This window comes from Paralichthys olivaceus, chromosome 18, assembly GCF_024713975.1.
Source record: "Paralichthys olivaceus isolate ysfri-2021 chromosome 18, ASM2471397v2, whole genome shotgun sequence".
Lineage (NCBI taxonomy): Eukaryota > Metazoa > Chordata > Actinopteri > Pleuronectiformes > Paralichthyidae > Paralichthys > Paralichthys olivaceus.
The window spans coordinates 5200317-5220963 of record NC_091110.1 but is presented as its reverse complement, the minus strand read 5'-3'; the positions used below and the strand labels follow the sequence as shown (position 1 = coordinate 5220963).

General features: G+C 39.4%; 2 protein-coding genes across 8 annotated transcripts in view; both read right to left on the bottom strand.

Annotated features, from left to right (window-relative positions):
- Positions 1–1983: 1983 nt before the first annotated feature.
- Positions 1984–4825, bottom strand: LOC109626047 (neuropeptide FF receptor 2-like). Its single transcript, XM_020081706.2, has 3 exons — positions 4498–4825; positions 4300–4399; positions 1984–4213 (listed from the first exon to the last, which is right to left on the bottom strand). Exons 1-3 carry the CDS (start codon positions 4823–4825, stop codon positions 3319–3321), a joined length of 1323 nt encoding a protein of 440 aa, XP_019937265.2. The 3' UTR covers positions 1984–3318.
- Positions 4826–12345: 7520 nt separating this feature from the next.
- The window catches only part of LOC109626377 (electrogenic sodium bicarbonate cotransporter 1-like), a 32698-nt gene continuing 24396 nt past the window's right edge, over positions 12346–20647 (bottom strand). For 2 of the 7 annotated variants that reach the window (XM_020082265.2, XM_069513758.1), the window contains 10 exons: positions 18996–19109; positions 18274–18435; positions 17687–17865; positions 16735–16807; positions 16044–16112; positions 15656–15829; positions 15388–15552; positions 15132–15225; positions 14774–14847; positions 12346–14647 (listed from right to left, as the gene is read on the bottom strand). In XM_020082265.2, the coding sequence (XP_019937824.1) occupies positions 14804–14847; positions 15132–15225; positions 15388–15552; positions 15656–15829; positions 16044–16112; positions 16735–16807; positions 17687–17865; positions 18274–18435; positions 18996–19109 (1074 nt within the window). In that variant the 3' untranslated portion in view covers positions 12346–14647; positions 14774–14803. Of the gene's footprint in view, positions 14648–14769; positions 14848–15131; positions 15226–15387; positions 15553–15655; positions 15830–16043; positions 16113–16734; positions 16808–17686; positions 17866–18273; positions 18436–18995; positions 19110–20647 lie in introns of all 7 variants that reach the window. The other 5 variants (XM_069513760.1, XM_020082264.2, XM_069513757.1 and 2 more) reach the window with 3 other exon arrangements.

Here is a 20647-nt window from a genome sequence, read left to right as displayed (position 1 = left end):
CCAGAGAACATGCTGCTGTAGAAACTCCTGATCTGATTCCTTTTCTTTGAGAAACATTACTCAGCCTTTTTTGTTTGGTCTTTTGCTTTTATTTTTGACAGTGATAGTGGAGAGACAAATGAACCATCGGTAGAGAGAAGGGGCGTGACATCCAGCAAATGGTCCAACTAGCCGGGAGTTATACCGTGGACCGAACTGCTTTGGACATATATGCCCATAAGATAAACTCCTTAACCACTTGATTCTCACTGCTCTGTAGTCTAACTGCGATGTAAGAACAAATATTATTAAGTCATCTTCAAAATTCTCTCTTGAAACTGCTCATTTTTATTTTTCATTTGCACACTCAAAATCTGTACTCCCAATTCACAAACAAGCAGCAAAACCACACTGGCAGTATGTTCTTTTTCCAAATATAAGTAATATGTAATAAGCAAAACATATTAGCTGTAATATACAATATATTACATATCACAAACATCTGTCTACAAACAAGATACTATTTAATCACATCCACACCTTCATAATTTCATACTCTCATCAATCTTCACTGGAGCACCAACATAATCAAGGGAAGCATGCACAAATACCACTGCAGAGCACAAAATAGAGACTACCGATTATTATTATTACACACTTCAGAACATGATACTAAACAACCAGCAGCCTACTTGTTGAATGCAACTCCTTCCTTTCACTACACGCACAAAAAATGTATTTTTAGAATATTTTATTCTATGAATTGTTTACATCCATTTATATGAAGTTGTTGTGTTCATTCATTCTATTTCACCAATAATCAACCAGCAAAATTGCATGAAAACAAAAGCATGAGTGTAACTGTGTCCTATTACATGATCCAAATAAAACTGGGACCAAATTTTAGATAGAAAATATGCTCCATAGCGCTACTCGTGGTCAAAAACTGCAAATGGGTTTAAGACATTGACAAAACACATTGTTTTCTTTTACTTGTCAAATAGTGATACAGAAATTGGCATGACTAATTTGTAAAATTAAACAAAGTTACAATAAATAATACAAAAATAACGCTGAAACAAAACAGTACTCATACAAAAGAAGCTAAAATAACACTTCACAATTGAGGTAACTGTTTCTATGTGCATGTGGAAATAGGGCACAGAACCTATGGTTTCCAGAAAACACCATTCGGCATTTGTTGTGTAGGTGTATTCTTGAGACCAGAAGGTTGTCCAACAGTGATTTAAACACAGTTGAGGACTAATCATGTTCGAATGGTTCTGAAAGAAATGCTGTGCCTTTTGTAGTTAGTTGTGAGTTTTATATTTATAAGCTTTGTCTTCCACTGATGGTCATTTTTCTCCCATGGTTTAATACTGGCAATACCCTATATGTATATATAAATATATGTATAAGTATATATACCCTATACAGGCTATTACCGCTTTATGCACATGCCCTCATTCTCTTGTCATGGTAAGCCTCTCTAGCCTCTTATCTGCTCTGCTTTCAGCTCAAGATCATTCTCACAACCCACGTCTAATAACACAACTTTCGTCACTTTGACAGCGCTCAAATCTCCAAGCGCCGCACAAAGAGCAGATAACTAGAGGGCACATAGATGCTTTCCAAATGAGCCTGTGATCTTCTTCCAATTGCCACTGCATGTCGCAGCCATCAGCCCCGCACCAATCGCCCTCAGGCACTACAACATGCACTTTGACTGGAGGAAGCTGACACAACTCTCTTCACACTGCCTCGCACTTCACTCATGAAAGAAGTCCCATTCTTCAAGTGTCACCCCCCCCCTCTCGAAAGCTTCAAAATTTGCAGCAGTAAGAGTAATGTTCAGTTCCCCTCTGAATTTAAGTCAGATCTAACTGCGCCACTCGCGGTTTTGCATCACCTGCAAAGGGAATATGGAATAGAGTCAACACAGTTGTCCCCTCTTAACCCCAAAAGGAGCAGGTATTTTAAGTTGTGCAAGTTTTTCTAAACATGGGTAAACCCCTCAAAAAGGCAATAAACTTTTCTCCCAATATCAGTTTGCCTCAGTCTTTTTTTCCGGTCCCAGAGGCCACTAACTATGACATTTTGTATAATTTGCTTTGTCCTCTTCAAACTAAACTTATACTGAAAAATGTCTGAGCTCTGGAGACGGATTGAATTTGTGGTTGGAATTGCAAAGGCATGTTTGTTGCCCTCATTAAATGCTCTTAAAAGAAGCAAAACCACCGGGTGTCATGTTTCCATCACTGCCGGGAGCTAAGGACAACAGCTGTGTCTCCATTCATGGGCTGCATCCTTCAGAAGACATAGTCTATGTAGTCCACCATAGAGGCGGTGTTAGGGCCGCATAAACCGAAATGAAATGGTCTGGTCTACAGAGGATATCTGTGATTAGCGTTGACAGCTCTCCCCGCACCTTATTGCTGTTTCCAAGCAACAGAGCTGAAGTTGGAGATGCCGAGAAAGTTTTAATACCCCTTGGGTTTTTAACAAGTATACCGTTTGAATGATTTGAAGCACAACAAGTTGCTTGCAACAACATTACCGTTCTGAAAATTGCTTTGTTGCTGAAGCAAAATTAATCCTGGAATATATATTTGGGCCGGGAAGGATCCACCCATTGGATCTTTTGATTTCTTGGGGATGGAAGGAGGCATTTGTCGGCCACATTTGAAGGAGCCTTCGAAATGGGACAGCCTAGTCCTGCTGCTGTGACGCAATTGGTCTTATAGAATGCAGCCTCTGAAGGATTTGAGACATAGCTATTAAATAACTGTTTCCTACTGAATACACATGCCAGATGTTGATGGGTATTACTCAGAGGGGAAGGGGCTTTGGTTTGGTTCACAGAATGTAAACATTCAGATTATATCTTCACTCACTTCTCACTCAGCTTGTGTTTCTGCAGGAGAGATGCGGCGCTACATCCAGATTTCTGCTGCAGTTAGAAATGATTCGGTTCTTTCACATGAAAGAGTCATCAGTGATTTGTGCTACGTAGAGTATGTGCTCTTTTTGTCTGGTTTGGGATGGGATTTACCATAAAAGATGACGTCATATTTCCCAGCCACCATCAGGATTTAGCAACATTTGAATCAGACTCAAACTTGTTCATGGACAAATCAAACCAATCAAGTGTATGAGCTCTTTCTGTTTATATATACAATGATAAACATTCACAAAATGATACCACAGGTTGAAAGAACATTCACTTCCAATAAATATACATATTTCTGAAGTCTGTTTCCATTGTCCTTGAAATGCAGGAAGTTATCGTCCAAAAACTTTCATAACCGGAAAGTGCTGTGTTGTGCACTCTCTTTTCATCTAAATATGGGACACCTTTTCCAGATCTTCAATGATCAGGTCCTGTTCATTAACATCATGTCTACCAGACAAACGCCCCTCTTCCTGACATGAGCACTTCCCATTCCCCACCAACACCGATCCCACTTTCGAGCCTGATCTGCTGAGTATGGCAGCCTGGACGGGGAGCACAGCGTTCCCTCTTATCCGATGGGAGTACGTTCTCTGGTGCTGTATTTCAGCAGAGCACAGCTGGAACTTGAAAGCCGCCTGAAAGCCCCTGCGGAAGTTCTCGTTGAAGAACCCGTAGATGATGGGGTTGATGCTGCTGTTGAAGAAGGCCAGCCAGTGAGCCAAGGGATACACGTAGATGTTGATGACGCGATACTGGTGCTCTGTGAGGCTGGCGTAGTCGCTCAGCATCATGAGCGTCCACAAGGGCAGCCAGGAAATTACGAAGAGCAGAGCCACAACCAGCAGCATCATGATCGCCCTCTTCTTTTTCCTTGAAATTATGTGACGACTTTCCATGTTTAGTTTGTTGTTGCCGCTCCCTTCACCAGGCACAATTCCGCCGACCCTCATCTGAGGTATTGTGGTCTTAAAGAGGGTGAAGCCGATGCGGGCGTACATGATGACAATAAGGCTGAGAGGGGCGAGGAAGATGTTGGCGAAGAGGACGGTGGTGTAGATTTTCCGCATCTCCTGATTGGGCCAATTTTCCCGGCACCAGTAGAAGGGGCGAGTATCATTGTTGCGACCGAGGACTATCCGCACCCTCTGCTCCTTTGTGACCTGGAGCATGACCCCGGAGGGACACATGATGGACACAGCCAGGACCCATATGATGACAATAATTAGCTTGGAGGTGGTGATGGTCAGCTTCTGCTTGAAAGGGTAGACAATGCAGCGGAACCTGACACAAAGGAGAGTGAAGGAAATAAATAAAGGAAAAGAAGTCTTGTGGGATAACAAACAGCACAATGCAATTACAGCCCTCACCTGTCAACAGCTATCGCCACGAGAGTGAACACAGATGCTGACACAGAAATCCCTTGAACCATACCACTCAGTTTACACACTACCCTGCCAAATGGCCATCCTGCAGAAAAGAGAAAAAGAGTGTAAGAACATAACGACAAAAAACCTGCAGAGATGATTTAAATAAATCCTTCATAAAAAAAAAACATATGCACAGACCTGTTATGATGTTGTCCACCAGAGTGGTTGGCATGCAGAAGATGCCAACCAGCAGGTCACTGATGGCGAGGTTGAGGATGAACAGGTTGGTGACCGTGCGCATGTTTTTACTGCGCAACACAATGAAGCACACCACCCCGTTGCCGACCATGCATGCCACAAAGATCAGCAGGTAGGAGATGGTGAAGACGGCAGCCACAGAGGGCTTGTGGAGGTAGAAGTCCACGTAGGTGACGTTATGGTGGGTCAGAGCATTTTCCTGCAATCTTGAGGAATCGGATGTGTTCACGCTCTCCCAGGTCGTATTGAGAGGCAGATTGTGGGTCATGATGATATCTGGTGGGAGGCAGAGAGATAGAGGCATTAATACATCACTTAAATAACCTGTTATCTGTTCAGCACATCAGTAGTCTGCATGTGTTCCTGAATACAAATCTTCCCTTAACAAAATCAACCAATTATTAACCAGAGCACCATTACACACACACACACACACACACACACCTCAGTGGAGTGCTATCCTGCAGACCAGAAGAAGAATCGATTGGTAATTACATAAAACAATAGAACCTCTTCAGGAATCAATAGTTCAGTTCTTGTGTCTCTTGATTATTGTAAGTCGGTTGATTCAGTGAAGTGCACGCTCCCTCATACCCTATAAAAAACACCACACTGACCAAAATGAGCTATTTGCTGTGAGAGCAGTGGGCGAGCGTGCTAAATGGTTTGTCAATTGGTTATGGCAAAACAGTGACACCGGCATTCTGGGAAGGATAAAGGGCTGACTTCAAACTCGTTTTGGCAATTATGTGATTGGAACACAACAATACTCATCTAGATGGATCGTTGGAAACACATTTTTTGGCTTATGCTTTCTGCAGAATGATTTCTATCAAGTTTTTGATTATTTCAGGCATCCACTGTTTGCAGCTTAACACCACTATAATTAACAATGAGCTGTCAGATCATCTTGTTTCCAAAGGAATAAACAAAGCAAACTATACCAGGTTTGCTCTGTGATGAATATTCTATCACTGCCAATGTAATCATCAATCAAATTAACATTTGCATTTATTGTTTCGACATATTTGAAAATGGTTTAAACAAACAAATACATAAATAGTGGTAATAATACTATGATAACATAACAACAATAATAACACAACAATAACCCACGATAGTTTGATATTCTTCAAGAGGAAATAATATTTTCTCTATGGTAATAGATAAAATAATCATACTTCAGCAAGCAAGCAATGACCAAACAACAAAAATCAAAGAATAAACCTGACATTAAGTTAGATCAGATTTAGTTTGTCTTTCAATCAGCATGCTTTTGGATGAAATTCAGATTTTTCTTTTTTTTAAACTATATATCCAGCTGTGTCCGCCTTTACACTGTAACAATGATACTTATACTAAGAAGAGTAAATTACACAGAGCATAATTTATTAGTCCGGGTGTTGGGAAGGAGGTATATATATTCTTACATCTCCCTAAAAATGTTAAACCAGACACCATTGTTTTCTTACCTTACTGGAATTAGATGGATTGGGTTGGATTCTTCTCTTCTTCCTCTCTCACTGATCTCTTACATGGAAATTCTTCTTGCTCAGAGGAAAAAGCTGCACGCTCGCATCCGCCCTGCGCATCTGTGCAAAGTGCCTGTCAGGCAGAGACTGCTGGAGCTGGTACAGATGACAGAGAGGAGAGGAGAGTCACCCATCAGAGATGTGCTGGGCAAGTTGTGTCTTAAGGTGTTGTATGAATGAACATATATATATATTGCTGTCTAATTACTCTGTCTCACTGAGGGACAAAGGTTGAGCTGCTTTCTTTGGCAGTCAGGAAAATCTTGTTGAGGTGTTGAGGGGATGTCTCAGCTCATCATGGATCATCCAATCAGTTACCAAGCATCCATCCTCCTCCCATGTGCTCACACCTGTTCTCATCAGGTCCTGCGTAAATAACCTCTCGCCTTCCTCTTCTCACCCCGCTCTCACATCTCCCCAAAGTGGAGACAATATGAAGTTTAAATGAGGTTTTTTTTACACAGGATTTTTCACATAATCATTGTCTCAGATTGTTCAAACAGAAGATGGAGGTTGAGGGGTGAGGATTTAATGTGTGGGGTGAGGAAGAGGACTGATGGTGTAGGGTGACGTCTGTAGGCAGCAGCAGGTTAAGGAGCAGGGTTGATGCTTACGTGGATAGTTGACATTTTACTTGAAGGGAAATGTAAAAAGGGACGAAGCCGGGTCGCTGTAAAATGCAAAAAGCTTAATTAGCACATTAAAATGCCTTTAGCATTAAAGCTGTCAAAACAGTTACCTTAGAGGGAAGTGAGAGGGAGGGAACTGGGTGTCGGCTAGAGTTTATATAAAGTTTATAATTTTAAAAATTTCCAGTTCGCACTGAACCTTGTAAAGGCAGCCACATGAAGTTTTAATCATATTTTCAATGCATTGCAGTGCAACGGGTTCAGATGTTTTCTTTATGTCAAGGACATGAAGATACAGGGGACACAAATCACAGGAGGTTTCATCACAACGTTCACTCAGTGTCGCCTCATCTTTTGAAATTTTCAGCTCATTATCAGTGATTAGACTCCTGAGAAATGTTCTTTCTCACACAGTTTTTGGTTTTTCTATATAGAATAGTTGAGTTGATATTGTTTGTCACTGTAATAACAACCGTTATCCACCAACATTATAACAGGGACACAGCTGGAAACTGCAGGACAGATGGGACAGATTGATCTATTAATTAATACACACTCAGTCAGCATGTTTACATCAACCTTAGCTCAACATTGTCAGAAAGCTCTATTGCACTGAGACGCGACCACGATGGCAATGTATGGCATTGTAAAACAATATAAGATGTGGTAACAGATACAATAAAGCAAAATATGAGAAAACAAGCAAATGACTGCTGTTGCAGACTCTGTCTCCAAATGATATTATTAGGTTAAGACATCTCTCTCACATCTTCTAAAAACAGTAACTAAAGGGTTATCGCCGCCCGTCTTGGACCAACCAATCAGTTGCCAAGCATCCGTCCTCCTCCCCTGGGCTCACCCATGTTCTCATCAGGTCCTGTGTAAATCACGTGTCACCTTTTTCTTCTCACTCCTCTCTCACCTGTGAAAATGTGAAGTTTAAATGGTGCACAGTCTCTGTGGCAACGAAAAAAATAAAGTAAAATAAGAAACATCACCAGAGTAAGCATCTCTGAGTAGATTGTAAATGAAGATGACTGATATGACATCTCCACAAAAGTAGAGTAATATAGTCTTAATTCCTCCTTGGTGGCTGGCTGCAGTACATGTCATAAACCCTGCCTCCTGCGTGCAAGAGGACAGGACATGAACTGAATGACTTCTGTTACCATCACTACTGCACAGACTCAAAATCACATCATCTGTGTAACGTCTATTTTGTTTTAAATAGTAATTTAATGCCTGCTCGGTAGTCGTTTTGTCCAAACTTCATTTATTGAAGGAAATCTCTGCACATTGCTCATTTAACTCATTATTTCAAGTCTAATAAAGTTAAAACATCACATGATTGTGATTATAAATTGGTCTGAAAAGTATATATTTTAAATTAGCTAAACATTTAACATTTAGTTAATGAGAATGTGTTGATTACACTTAATTCCTGTATTACATCTAAGGACAGGAATAGATCTTCATTCTCTTTCACTGTTAATTGGTATTTCTTTTAGTGGCAGATGTAAAATGATTCAGAAGCAAGTCAAATAAAAAATGTAATAACTCACTGACTGAAACTAATCAGTATGGGATTAAATAATCCCTGTCCTCCTCTTGTTGTCCAAGGATACTGGTTTATCTGATTTCTCAGTGCTCACTTTTCCACAGCTCTTTCCTCCAGGCTACATTTCAGGCTCCTGACGTGTGTTGTTTGAAAATGATCATTGAATTCACCTGACATCTGCAGGAGTCGTGACCAATGCTCAATGCTATTATCATCAACAGATTGTTGCATTCCCACACACACACACATAGAGCAACAAGAGAAAAGCCACTTACTGGTTTTTATGTTGTGGCTGATCTATAAATATGAATTATTTGTAATGCCTAATTATGAAGTGGTATCAAGGTTTTCTGTCAGGACAGATATAAAATCTTGCAGTCAATATTCAAGATGCAGTATCGGACAGTATACATAGATACCATATATATATATATAGATATGAGAAATTAACGCCTGGAAATACAATGTTCTTATTCCAGGGTTGGAAGTCTGCATGTGTTCTGCTCTGTAGCTTCTTCCTTCCAGAGCTTTAACGGTTAATAAAGTAACAGTGAACCCGCTGGTTCCTGACACACACTGTGAATCCCTCCCATGACATGGTCACAGAGGTATATAACAATGTCCTGTGCTCATCTGTCCACACTCACTGTGTCATTTCTTAGTACAGAGGAGCCACTAATCTGCTTTCCCTCTGGGTCTCTGTCTGTTATTTTCTTCCCCCTCACATAAATTGTCCCTCAGGCCATTATCAATGTGATTCTTAGCAGTGTTGCAGTTAGTAACTTGGATTTATAGTTATGATTTCAGTTGATTGGCGTGCGTCTGCTCTCTGATGGTCTACTAACTCTTGTGTATGCAACACACCTCTAAAAGGAAAGTGTTGGAGGATAGATGTTTGCAGGTGTCAGGAGGTGGGTCCACAGCTCAGGTTCAGCTCGGAGACTTGTCTTCATGATGACAACCTAACTACCGTGTAATTATATGATGCTTGAAATACGTAAAAGAAGAAACTAGCTTTGCCAAATCTACATACGCATCTGCTGTCTAAATAAAGGAGAGAATACAGTAAGAATATTGTGTCACAGTTCGCTCACAGTGGAAGCTAATAAGACGAGGAGTCTTATTAGCTTCAGACTTTTTCTGGACAATTTAATAATGAGTTGAACGGAGCAGAAAATCGCACTGCAACAAATTTTCCTTACAACTCCCGAAGCCTGTTATTATAGTTCTATTTAAACTCCGAGAACAGCAAGTGATATTGTTCACCCACATTTTGATTATTAGTTGTAGTGTTTTGCCTCCATCGTTGAGCCTCTTTCCCACAATGTCAGGTCGTTATTTTGGTGCATAAACCTGACAGTGATTGTAACTAACACTAACATTACAGGCCACGCTATCATTTAAAAAATTATATTATAGCCCACTTTTCTTACAGTTACAGATAAATGTTTTCATGAAAAAACGAATGATTATCTTATTATTTAGGATTTCATAATGTGTGAAGAAAGCACTCCAAAATTACATATTCTGGACAAGGGCCATCTTTGATACTTATATTTGTTTCTGGTTTTACGTAGAACTTAAAGTGAAAATCTGAAACGTAAAACCTTTTTTATTAAGAGAAATACAAGATTGTCAGATTTTCCCCACTGGATCATGGTCAGTCACAGTGATGTTTATCATAATCAAACTAAATCAGGCCACGCTGAATCTGTTTTTTTTACCCTGCACACTATAAAGCAGGAATTCTTCCACGACTGAAAGTCACAACTTTATATTTTCCCAACGGTGCTCAGTTATTTTCATTTTTGAAAAAACAAAAACTGAAATAAAAAGTAAAATATGATTGAAATCTTATTACATTAACGGTTTTTAAATATAATCACATTTTAAAAAAGTAAAACTTTCATAACTTATGTCATTGCAGCAGTGAAACAGCTCCCTCTCATGCACAATGGAGCAAAATGACAATAGAGTGTTAATGTATTTGACTGAAAACATTGATATAGACAAAGAGAACATAAGGTCTGGATCCCCGCAGACACAGACAGAACAAGCTGAGACTCTGGTTCTAACTAATCACTCTCCTGCTGTGAAGCAACAGTGACAGTGTCAGTGCTGTTAATTAGGTCAAACAGTTTCTAAATGCATCCTCAGCCACAACATCATTCTGCTCTTCACTGTATCACTGTATATGAATTTTAGTTTAGTCGTTTTCTAGCGTGGTTCACAAATAAGACAATGACTGTTCTATGTTTTACTTTGACTTAAAAGCTAATTATCAACATAACAAAAAGTGCTGGTGTTGCTGCAGTCGTTCCCCTCGGACAGATAATTCATGTTTTGTATTTTAAAATTAAAAAATGGTATAAATGACAGTAAATAGAAACAGACAAGGACAGACGGAATTGCTAGAACCTTTTCTTTTCTGTGGTTATACATGCAAGGACAAAACATTCAAACCACAGCTATAATGGTTGATCAGTTGTACCTAATGGCTTTACTTATGGTAAATAAGTCACTTACTTAGGTTTTAGAGATATTGATATTTGTAATCCATTAATAAATGTAGTAAGAGGTATATTTGCAGCTTCAGACCACATGGCTATGTGACCAACTTTTATATTGTCTTTATTTGCAAACAGTTGTCGGACCTTTCAAAACTGCACAACCCAACGGTTGCTCTTAAAGTTAATATCTGATCTATAGAGCAATAACACACGATGGAATTAGTTAAGACAATAAAGTCTGACTCATTAGTGAGGTTAAATGGCACCATAACCTCCAAATCCACATACAGATGTAAAAAGACAAATAGATTCTTTTATTTTCAAATACAGCTGCCCTTTGGTTTTCCTGCACTTAGAATGTCAGTTCAGTGAAGGCAACTGTGCATAATAATAATAATAATAACTGTATTTGTAAAGCACTTATCTAAACAAAGTTACAAAGTGTTTCGCAAGAAAAATAATAAAATCCATGGCTAGAAGAAGAATACATTATAAATTAAAAACAAATATATATATGAAAGGTATTCAATTCAGTTACATTTTTTGGGCCACGGAGAAGTTTAACCATCTCATTTTAGCTCTGTAAGAGTGGTTCACCATGGATAACTGAATTATAAATGCAACCCCGCATCTCTAGATTGTCTAATATCAAGGACAATCAAAAATATCAAAAACAACTTTCAGTAAAACGCAAGTCAGGACAAGAGCACCTCAAAGACCTGGCTTCAAAACATTTAATAAAGTTGAATCAACATCTCTCTGACACTAACTAGGTTTCAAAGAGGCAGAGCTGTTGTAGTGGATTGCATCACACCACACAAGTGTTTTTCTGCTGTCAGGCAACGTCACAAATCTTGTGTTATATGCAAAAATTGTCTTTATCTATAGGTTTTTGTTTGGAATCAGTTATTTTTTTTTAGAGTCACTACTGCATTTGATGTAGTTTGGGACTGAACAGGAGGATCAGCCACTATATGCCCTTATCGTATCTACTATATTTAATTTTAAAATTGAAAAGCAAAGTTTATACCTTTCATTGGCAGTATTTAACAGAACATGATGTTACGCCTTCCTTCGTGTGCTCTCATGGTCACAACACTTATTTCCAGTCACTTAGACAACCACTGTAATATTCATCATTAAGCTCAGTGGACGTCCTGAAAAAAAACACGGGGGAGCTAATTATTTCAGATATTTTCATGTTGGCAAGTACACAGTGATTCCCTGTCATGAGCCAATTAGTTTCATTACAGCCAACACGGAGTCCTTTGATCGTGGAAACTATGCAGCTTTTCTTTTTTCTCTCAGCTGTGACACTGAGCACTTGCAGCAGGATGTGAGGACGGTGTCTGCAGCTTAGACTCAACCTGATACATCCACTTATAGACACACACATGCACTCCACGTGTCTGAATCCCGCACACCAGATGGTTTCTGTTAAAGAGCATTTATAAATGTATTTGATCCAAATTCAACAGTGGACACATTTTAAAAGCGCTTACTCATTTCACTTTCAAACTGTATAGTAAAAAATAAATAAAAATAAGAACACACATAACTGATCTTTTAAGAATCATCTGGACTGTTTTATTGATCTCATTCAAAAACATCACTTCATTAAAAAAAATCCCACTGACCTCTGCTTCCTTCTGAATAACCTAGCACATTAGATGCTTGTATAAAATTGGTTTTCAGATTAAGAGCAAACATATATTTCATATAATCAGCAGGTCTAAAAACGAGATGATACAGTTCACAGAACAAAGTGGAAGACAAAGTGGTTTTTTTGACCTTTGGGTTCAAAGCAACTTTAACAGTCTCGCACGTCACAGCGACATCTACTGATGTGATTTGGGAAAAGCAGGAATCAGAAGCCCTTATATTTGCACTACAGCCGCACCGATTGTGCACGTGATTGTCTTCAAGGAAATACAGAAACATTTCAATATGATGGAGATGCATTACATTCAAATGTGCAATAATGGTATCTTAAATTTACTGATTCGAATACAGTGTTTTAATTCAATCAGCAAAGAAGAGCACGACAAAGACATTCACACGATATTGCAATATTAAAGACTGGTGTGTCACTCTGCTCATCGGACCGTCACTACAGAGAAGTTAGATGATGATGATGCATTTACGATTTTCGCAGAAAAATAATCTGTTTTATACTGAATCACTTTTTGCTCCGCACACTATAAAGCAAGCGTTCTTCCAGGAGCAAAACATTGCATTATCTCACAGTGATTGTTGATTATCAGTTTAAAAAATAAAAAAAAAAACACAGAAAAAACATTAAAAATATAATAAAAATTTACTGAAAGATTTCCATTTTATCACATTTTAAATATAATCACATTTCAAAGGAAAATTCAACTTAAGTAGACTTTGAGGGTTGAATTCTTGGTCAAGTGTGTGAGAAGATTAAACTGATTCATTCAGGCAGGTTAGAAAGGGACAGGACATCACCTCTGCCCCGTTAGTACATGAAAATATTGAATGACATTTTATTAACAGATAATGCCAGTTTGTTTTCTTTTCCATGTGATTATAGGTGGAAGATTTTTAAATTGTGTCTTTTAGGTTGAAAAACGTAAAACTGAGTTTTGCAGGAATTACCCTTTAAAGACACTAAAATCGTACATATGTCATTTGGACAAAAAAATAACTGAAGAAAATATAATATCTTAAGTGTCAGAATAAGATCCTATGCAGTGCCAGTTGGAAAAAAACATAAGCAGTGTTTGATCACAAATGATTGCACAACAGATGTTAATATCAATATATCATGCCTGGCACCTACAGAAAATAAGAGGTAGAGCTACATACAGGTATAATACATCTACAGTATTATCTCCCTACAACAGGAAAATGACCGCCGAGTGGATATAGACCACAGAAAACATTTAGCACAAAGGGGGGAAGTAAAAAGTAGAAGCCATGAGTAAGATTCAAACATCAGAGAGTTTAAATAAAATAAATATATGTAAAAAAAAACAAGGAGAAAGGAAAGAAAAGAAAGATTTGGAAACAAGTAGAAGTTCCAGTCTTTGTGGGGTTAAAACAAACATTGTATGCTGTTGTTACGAATCTGCAGCCTTAGATGGCAGCTGGATAAATAATATATGTATATAATATGCCCTTAAATACAAAATTAATGGCTGCGCCTGACTGTGCATAGATGACCCCTCGTAGCCCTCTTGTTCACTGCAAATATAAAAAGGGAGGATTTCACGTGCATGTCGACAACTTCGATATGTTTAAATCTCAAAACTCCATCGGTTACGAGTCAGAACCTTCAAGAAGTATTAGAAATAACTCCTGGAGGAAAGAAAACTGAACTATTAGGAGGGAGGCCAGTCATGTTCCACGTTCTTTGGAAATAAATGGATTAAAGAAAAAGAGCACTGCAGTGCCTCTGGAAATGTACACAATCATATAAAAATTCATGAGTATGATATGAATCTATCTAACCTACAATATCCTGCACCTCTTTGATGATTATACATGTTTAGCCAGACGCTTAATAAATTATTAGCGTACACATTAATAAGATATTCATGTCCTATAAAAACTGCATACACATGACTTTGATTAGCCCTTTTGTTTTTCGGGGACTCACGCGTACAAGGAACAGTCAAATGGCCCTCATTAAAATTCAGGACCAGTTTTAAGAAGCACGCTTTCATTCCGTTTGTATTTGGTTCTAAAGGGGACGTTCAGTTCTGCTGGGTTCTTTGGACAAAATTCATTCACAGATCAGTTTCAGAGCCCCTCTTCCAGAAGAAGCCGTTATCCTCAGAGTCGCGGCCTATTTGAATCTGCGGCAAACCTTTCGTGTACGACCCTCTTTCAAGACTGGAAAGGAAAGAAAGTGAGAGATGAGCATTAAACGTGATGCATGGAATCACAAAGTGTGAATTACTCATTTTTTTATTTCCCTGTTGGGGGAAAATACGAGGATGTGGCCTGGTACTCACTTACTCAGCCACTGTGGGAGACTCGAAGTAATGCTCAGCATGGCGATTGCGTGTTAAGGAAAGTCTGGGATTCATCTCCTGAGGGGGGGGAAGAGAGAGAGAGAGAAAAATAAAAATGACATTTTCAGAAACATACATCACAAACACTGAAATTTTAAAGGAAAAAAAAAAAGGCAAGCACCAACAAAGCTGCTTATAAGCTTTTAATTTTGATAAACCTATTGGCATTTCAAGCTTGGTGGTTAGAGCAGCATTGAGTTCATTTAAAAAGATGTTAAAGTCATTTAGTGCATGCAGGAAAGACTGTTAGAGGTCGAGCAGCGCTTGATGCTAAAGAAACGCAAAAACTGGCTAATACTCACTATCCAAAGATTTATCCCCCAACATGGGCTCCTTTTCCATCAAATCCATAGAGATTTTTATACTGGGGACATTTTCATGGTAGGGGTAGTCAGACTGTGGGAGGAGGGAGGAACATGAACACATTTGGATTTATTTTAAAAGGTGAGGATCTACAGAGGATGTAGACGATCACATGACAGCACTGGACATATGAAAAGGTCATATGTACTGGTATTAATTTTAATCTACACATTTAAAATATCAAGGTTTACTTACAAAGTCAGCTTCACTGTCAATGCTTCCCTTCTTCTTGTTTTTCTTCTTCTTCTCATCCTCCTTCTTTTTCTTGTCCTTCTCTGGAATGACGTCGTCAAGGTAGCTGAGGTCATGCTGGGAGAACACGTAGTCCATGGCCTTGCGCACGGCAACCAACGCCAAGATCTAAAAAAATGAATTAATGGATAAAACAGGGAATATTCCAATTAGCCTTCGTGTCCTGATTTTGAGCACCACAAGTATTTTTGTCCGTCCACCAGTGACTCACCATGACCGGGAAGATGATGGCGGCCACGGTAGACTTGAGTATCCAGAGGAGGGCCAGACACAGGCCCTGGATGAAGGTGAAGAGGTGGATGCGTCTCTGGGGGACGTGTCGCAGGTAGATCAGGTCCGGCTGGTGCTTGGCTGGCATCAGGACCAGCAGCAGACGGTCCATGAACTGATACAGACAGACGGGTTCAGAGCTTGGACACAGTGCAGACGGACGGCCAATAATATTTGTGTAGTTTATATAAAAAAACATTTTTGTTCCTGGTTGTGGAAATGATGAAAGTACAGTTATTACTTTACAACTAGTAAAGTTTGTAATTGAATATAATTTGTTAAATAACTTGCTCAACACTGGTTAGCAGATACTGGAAGGTCAGACTCACCTGGACACCATTGAGTGACGCCACACCCATGTAGAGGAACACACCGTAGAGCACAGGCATGGGAATGAACTGAAAGACAGAGCACAGTTTTAAAAAAGGTGTGTTAATGTCATGTGGATAACCTCAACAATGAAGTGGAAAACATGGCAATTGTTTGTCTCTTTCAGAATTAGAAACAGTCCAGCACGAGCAGCAGAATGATCTTTCACAGTCCCACGTTACAGCAGGTGGGAAGAAAGTGTAGAAACGTTCATCTAGATAATGGCTGCAACTGAATATGAGGTAGTTCTGAATTTGAAAAGAAACTGATGCATAATCAATAGTCACGTTGCATCTTTGTCAAAGACAATGTGATAAACTGGCAATAAACTCGCACTGAAAGCACAATATTGTAAATGCCCACAAGGGGGAGCCCCAGCTCCACCAACCTCCACTGTGACTTCACATTTTTGATTTGGCCTCAGTGACGGAATGAAAACTCAAGAAGACCACACTCAGCTGCAATCACAGTTTAGGTCGCTGATGAACGTGCTTATTTCACATCGCATTACTTCTACTGTGGGACTCGCTAATCGGATGAATAGAAGATTTGAAATTATTGTAAATTTAAGAGAGGGGACAGCAGTTTGTCCTAAGAGAGGAGGACAGTAATCCGCATTTCCAGAGAAGAATTAAGAAGCCGGAGCGTTACCTTGAGGATGGGGGCCATGAAGACGGAGAGTCCTGTGAGGAGGAACACGAAGATCCCCGTGACTCTTTGCTCCCTGGATTGAAGGAGGGAAAGAGGAAAAGAACAAGATTAGTCAATAACTCACAAACTTCAGACAATAGATCTGAATCTGGACTGAAAAACAGTCGAATAACATGGAGCATGTTTCTAAAGTGGCAGCTTAGTCTATAGAACCAACAGCTAAAACACACAGTACACTAACCTGGTGCACTGAGTGACGGCCTTCTTTAAAAATGTATATACACTATATATTTATATTAACTTGTAATTGACAATAATTATTCATATCTCAGTTCATCTATCAGACAATTGTCATGTAACCACACATTTTTCCCTGACCAACACGTCAAATTTTACATTTCAATGTTTTTACTATTCAGTAAATCTATTCTTAAAACAATCGATGTACAAATACATGTATATTTGCATGAGACATTACATAGATCTGTAGTTTGACTTCTTTTCTAACATTTTCCTCTATTTTTGGGCATTCCTCCGTTTCTTTTCTGATCGATAAAGACCGCTCATATCTTCCTTTCTTCTCCAGTGCAGTTTTATAAATATTAATTATTATATTTAATTTCGTGTTAACTTTCTTTTTTATTTTGTTTAATTAGTAATATTAGTAATATAATAATAAGGTCATGATTATACTTCTCATTATCATCATAAATCCTTTTTGTTTTTTTTACTTTTGCATAAAGATCAACATTCTGTGCAGATTTTATACAGCAGTCACACACAGTCTGTCCCCCAGCCACTTGCTCAAGGGATCAGTTATCAATCTAAACCTGGGAATCCAAAATGAATGCAATAAACTACCTGGCACAGTTAACTCTGGGAAAAGAAAAGGAGTGTAAAGATCCATTATATTCAATAAGAAGCCATTTTCCTGGCAGCTGCGTGAACTCACCTGACACCCAGGAATTTCGGCTGCTCCCCGGGGGCCGACGTCTGGGTCTCCATTTTCAGAGAGTCGATATGGGCGATGGAGATGACCGTGGCCGCCACGTACCACGGCAGACCCATGAAAGAGCAGATGATCATCAGGATGGCCACCCAGAACAGGTCCAAGTGATAGCCTGCCCCTTTCTGAGAGGAGACACAAGGTTAAGACGGCAGAGAAGAAGAATGTGCTTCATCAGAATTAAACCACAGACACCATAATCCCTGAGGTGTCTGAGGAGTCCTCAGTATTTCAGGACATTTATTTACACAATATGCTGTAGGATATTGTTAAGAGGAAAGATTTGACTATTTTAGGCCAAAACGGCACATGGAATGCAGAGATTTAGATTTTTTTCCAATAAGAATTCTCTGCAAAATATTCCAGGTGTCGTGGGAAAGCATTTTTAGAGTGCAGGAGGACACAAAGAGTGGATTTAAACTTTATATTCAAACTTTTATTTTACAAATCAGCCATTTAAAAGAAGAAGGAGATGGACTTGCACCGGGTCGCCGGGTTAATCCAAGAATGAAACTTTGAGGTGGTGCACCAACCTTGAGTTTGTGCTCTTTCCTGTTGACGATCACCGCAGTGATCTGCTGATCCATGAATATCAGAATGGTGACCAGCAGAGCGGGGAGCGCGGCTGCCAGGTACACCCACCAGGGGTTCCCTCCAAAAGGAGGAATAAACCAGCCCCTCTGTGGATTTGTGGGCTGAAAGACAAATAATAAAAACAGGAGTGCACTTTAATATTTCTGCACAAACGCAGTCCGGAACTTTTAGACGTGGAAAACTGGATATGTGGACAGAGTCTGGGACGACTGGTGCATCATTACACGACAGAAAGCTGTGAACTAAGACTCTGGTCAAACAAAGCTGGCTCTGTGCTTGTACTACAACACCGTCTGTGTTCTCACATCAACAATAATCAGGTTGCCATTTGATGCAGGTGCCCGCTCCTCTACCCCATCATTCCCTTTCTCTTTGTCAGGGTGGGGGGGGCGTGGGTTTAACGCCAGCTGAGGAACATTTGAGCTCAGCAACCTCTGAGAACGACTTTGTCTTAGTTTCAGGTAATATGTATCACTTACTGGGCGATGCACTGGGAAAGCTTTATCCTGAGGTTTCAGAGAATTAAAGGGGGCTTTCTTGCAGGAACGTGCAGAATTATAGGAAACTCACATCTCAACTCATACAGTGCAATGATTTCAAGTACACAGCGCAATAATGACGGTTATTGCAAGCGCACATTTATGCAATGTGAGGTACGTACCTTGAATTCACTTGGCACTATGAGCTTCGGAGTGTCCACACCGACAAACGCGTCCACGCCGCAGAAGAGGAGAATGGTCAAGATGATCGCAAAGTCACTGATGAGCTTCCTCACCTGGAAGGAGAGAAACATTTACAGCAGGTTTTATTTTTTACATTGTCGTAGAAGGAACAACTGGCTGCATTGAAATGTTCACCTCTGCCAAGGAGGGTATGTTTTCACCCCTGGTGGTTTGTAAGCAAAATTCTGCACAAACTACTTCATGGATTTCAACGAAACACGGTGGAAGAATGTAGTTTGGGTCGGGAAAGAACCCATCAAATTTGTGTGTGGATCTAGGATTTAATTTTGAAATCACTTTCTTTAAAGGCCAAGTTCGTTTCATCTAAATTGTATGAATTGCAGTTTTCTTTACCCCAGAAAAGACCCTTTATATTTAAATACTTTATATCGAGGGGGTCCTCTCTACGGAGGCCGCCATGTTTTTTACATTAGTCCAGACTGGACAAACTAAACACCTTTTGAGTTTTTATGAAAACTGAAGGTTTCCCACTGTTTAGAAGGGGAGGGTGAGGTGAGGGGTGTTCAGCTGCAACATAAAACTTCAACAATAGATATCACAAAATTCTACACACTGTACCTTTAACACTGAAGCTGATTTCTTTGTGAATAATTCATATTTCGGGAACTGATATCTATGAGTGGGTGACATTTGTTGCAGCTTGATTGAATTTAAGGGGACTGCTGGGCCTTGGCAGAGGTATGAACCCTGCTGAGTTCCACTGTAGCTCTTCATGCGTTTGACAAAAGTCCTACACACAGCTAAACTGCAGTATTTTTAGGTAAACACTGATTCACCTCGCTGACTGTGCACATTATCACTGCACGTGCAGTCAGTGCAAATATAGCTGGTAAAGGAGAAGCAGTTGTTCAGCAGTTGGTGAATAACCAATTGTAACAGGTTTTAAACAAGACTGAAGAATATGAGGGACAAAAATTTACAGAAGTAGAAATAGATAAATAAACAAATGCAGGAATAAATATTTAAATACATAAATAAATGAAAGATAAATACATTTTGGTAATGAAAAAGTTATTTATGTATTTCAATATATTTATTATTTGATGTATTTATTTATTTCAAGCTGCAGCCTTGACAAGATTGTCAAGCAAAGCCAATTCAATAACTTGGGAGAGAGTCACAACGAGTGGACGAGGCTGGACTGTCGCCACAACTGTCTTGTTCCAAGTATCAGGATACTCGTGAACCACAGACAAAGCTGAAGGAACCCGGACAAACAATGGGTGCACAAATTGAGTTACAGAGGTTGGGCCTTTTGTGATAACATAAAACTAACTAAAAAAAATAATGCAACCTACAAAAATGTAATCTCATCTTACTTTCTTACCTTTCCCCATATCAAGTTTATATCAAACTAATTTGGTTGGTTTAAAACATTCCCATCAGCCTCAGCTGTACTAAGATGATAAACACTGTAAACATTATTATTATTGTTTGGTGATTTACCCAAAGGTGTGTTTACTCATTTGAGTTCAACTGTAGTTTATGTGCCTCTGTGGAGCTTCCTGCCTTAAACACAGTTAACAGTGTGAAATCTGACCTTCCCACATTGACACCTGAGCTTGGCGAC

Bases quoted from the DNA above. Each gene is read 5' to 3' on its own strand.
- LOC109626047 (XM_020081706.2), bottom strand. From the start codon at position 4,825: ATGACCCACAATCTGCCTCTCAATACGACCTGGGAGAGCGTGAACACA. The intron at 4,400-4,497 runs GTCTGTGCATAT...TCTTTTCTGCAG, and splicing joins GGTGGACAACATCATAACAG to GATGGCCATTTGGCAGGGTA. The intron at 4,214-4,299 runs GTGAGGGCTGTA...CCTTTGTGTCAG, and splicing joins GTGGCGATAGCTGTTGACAG to GTTCCGCTGCATTGTCTACC.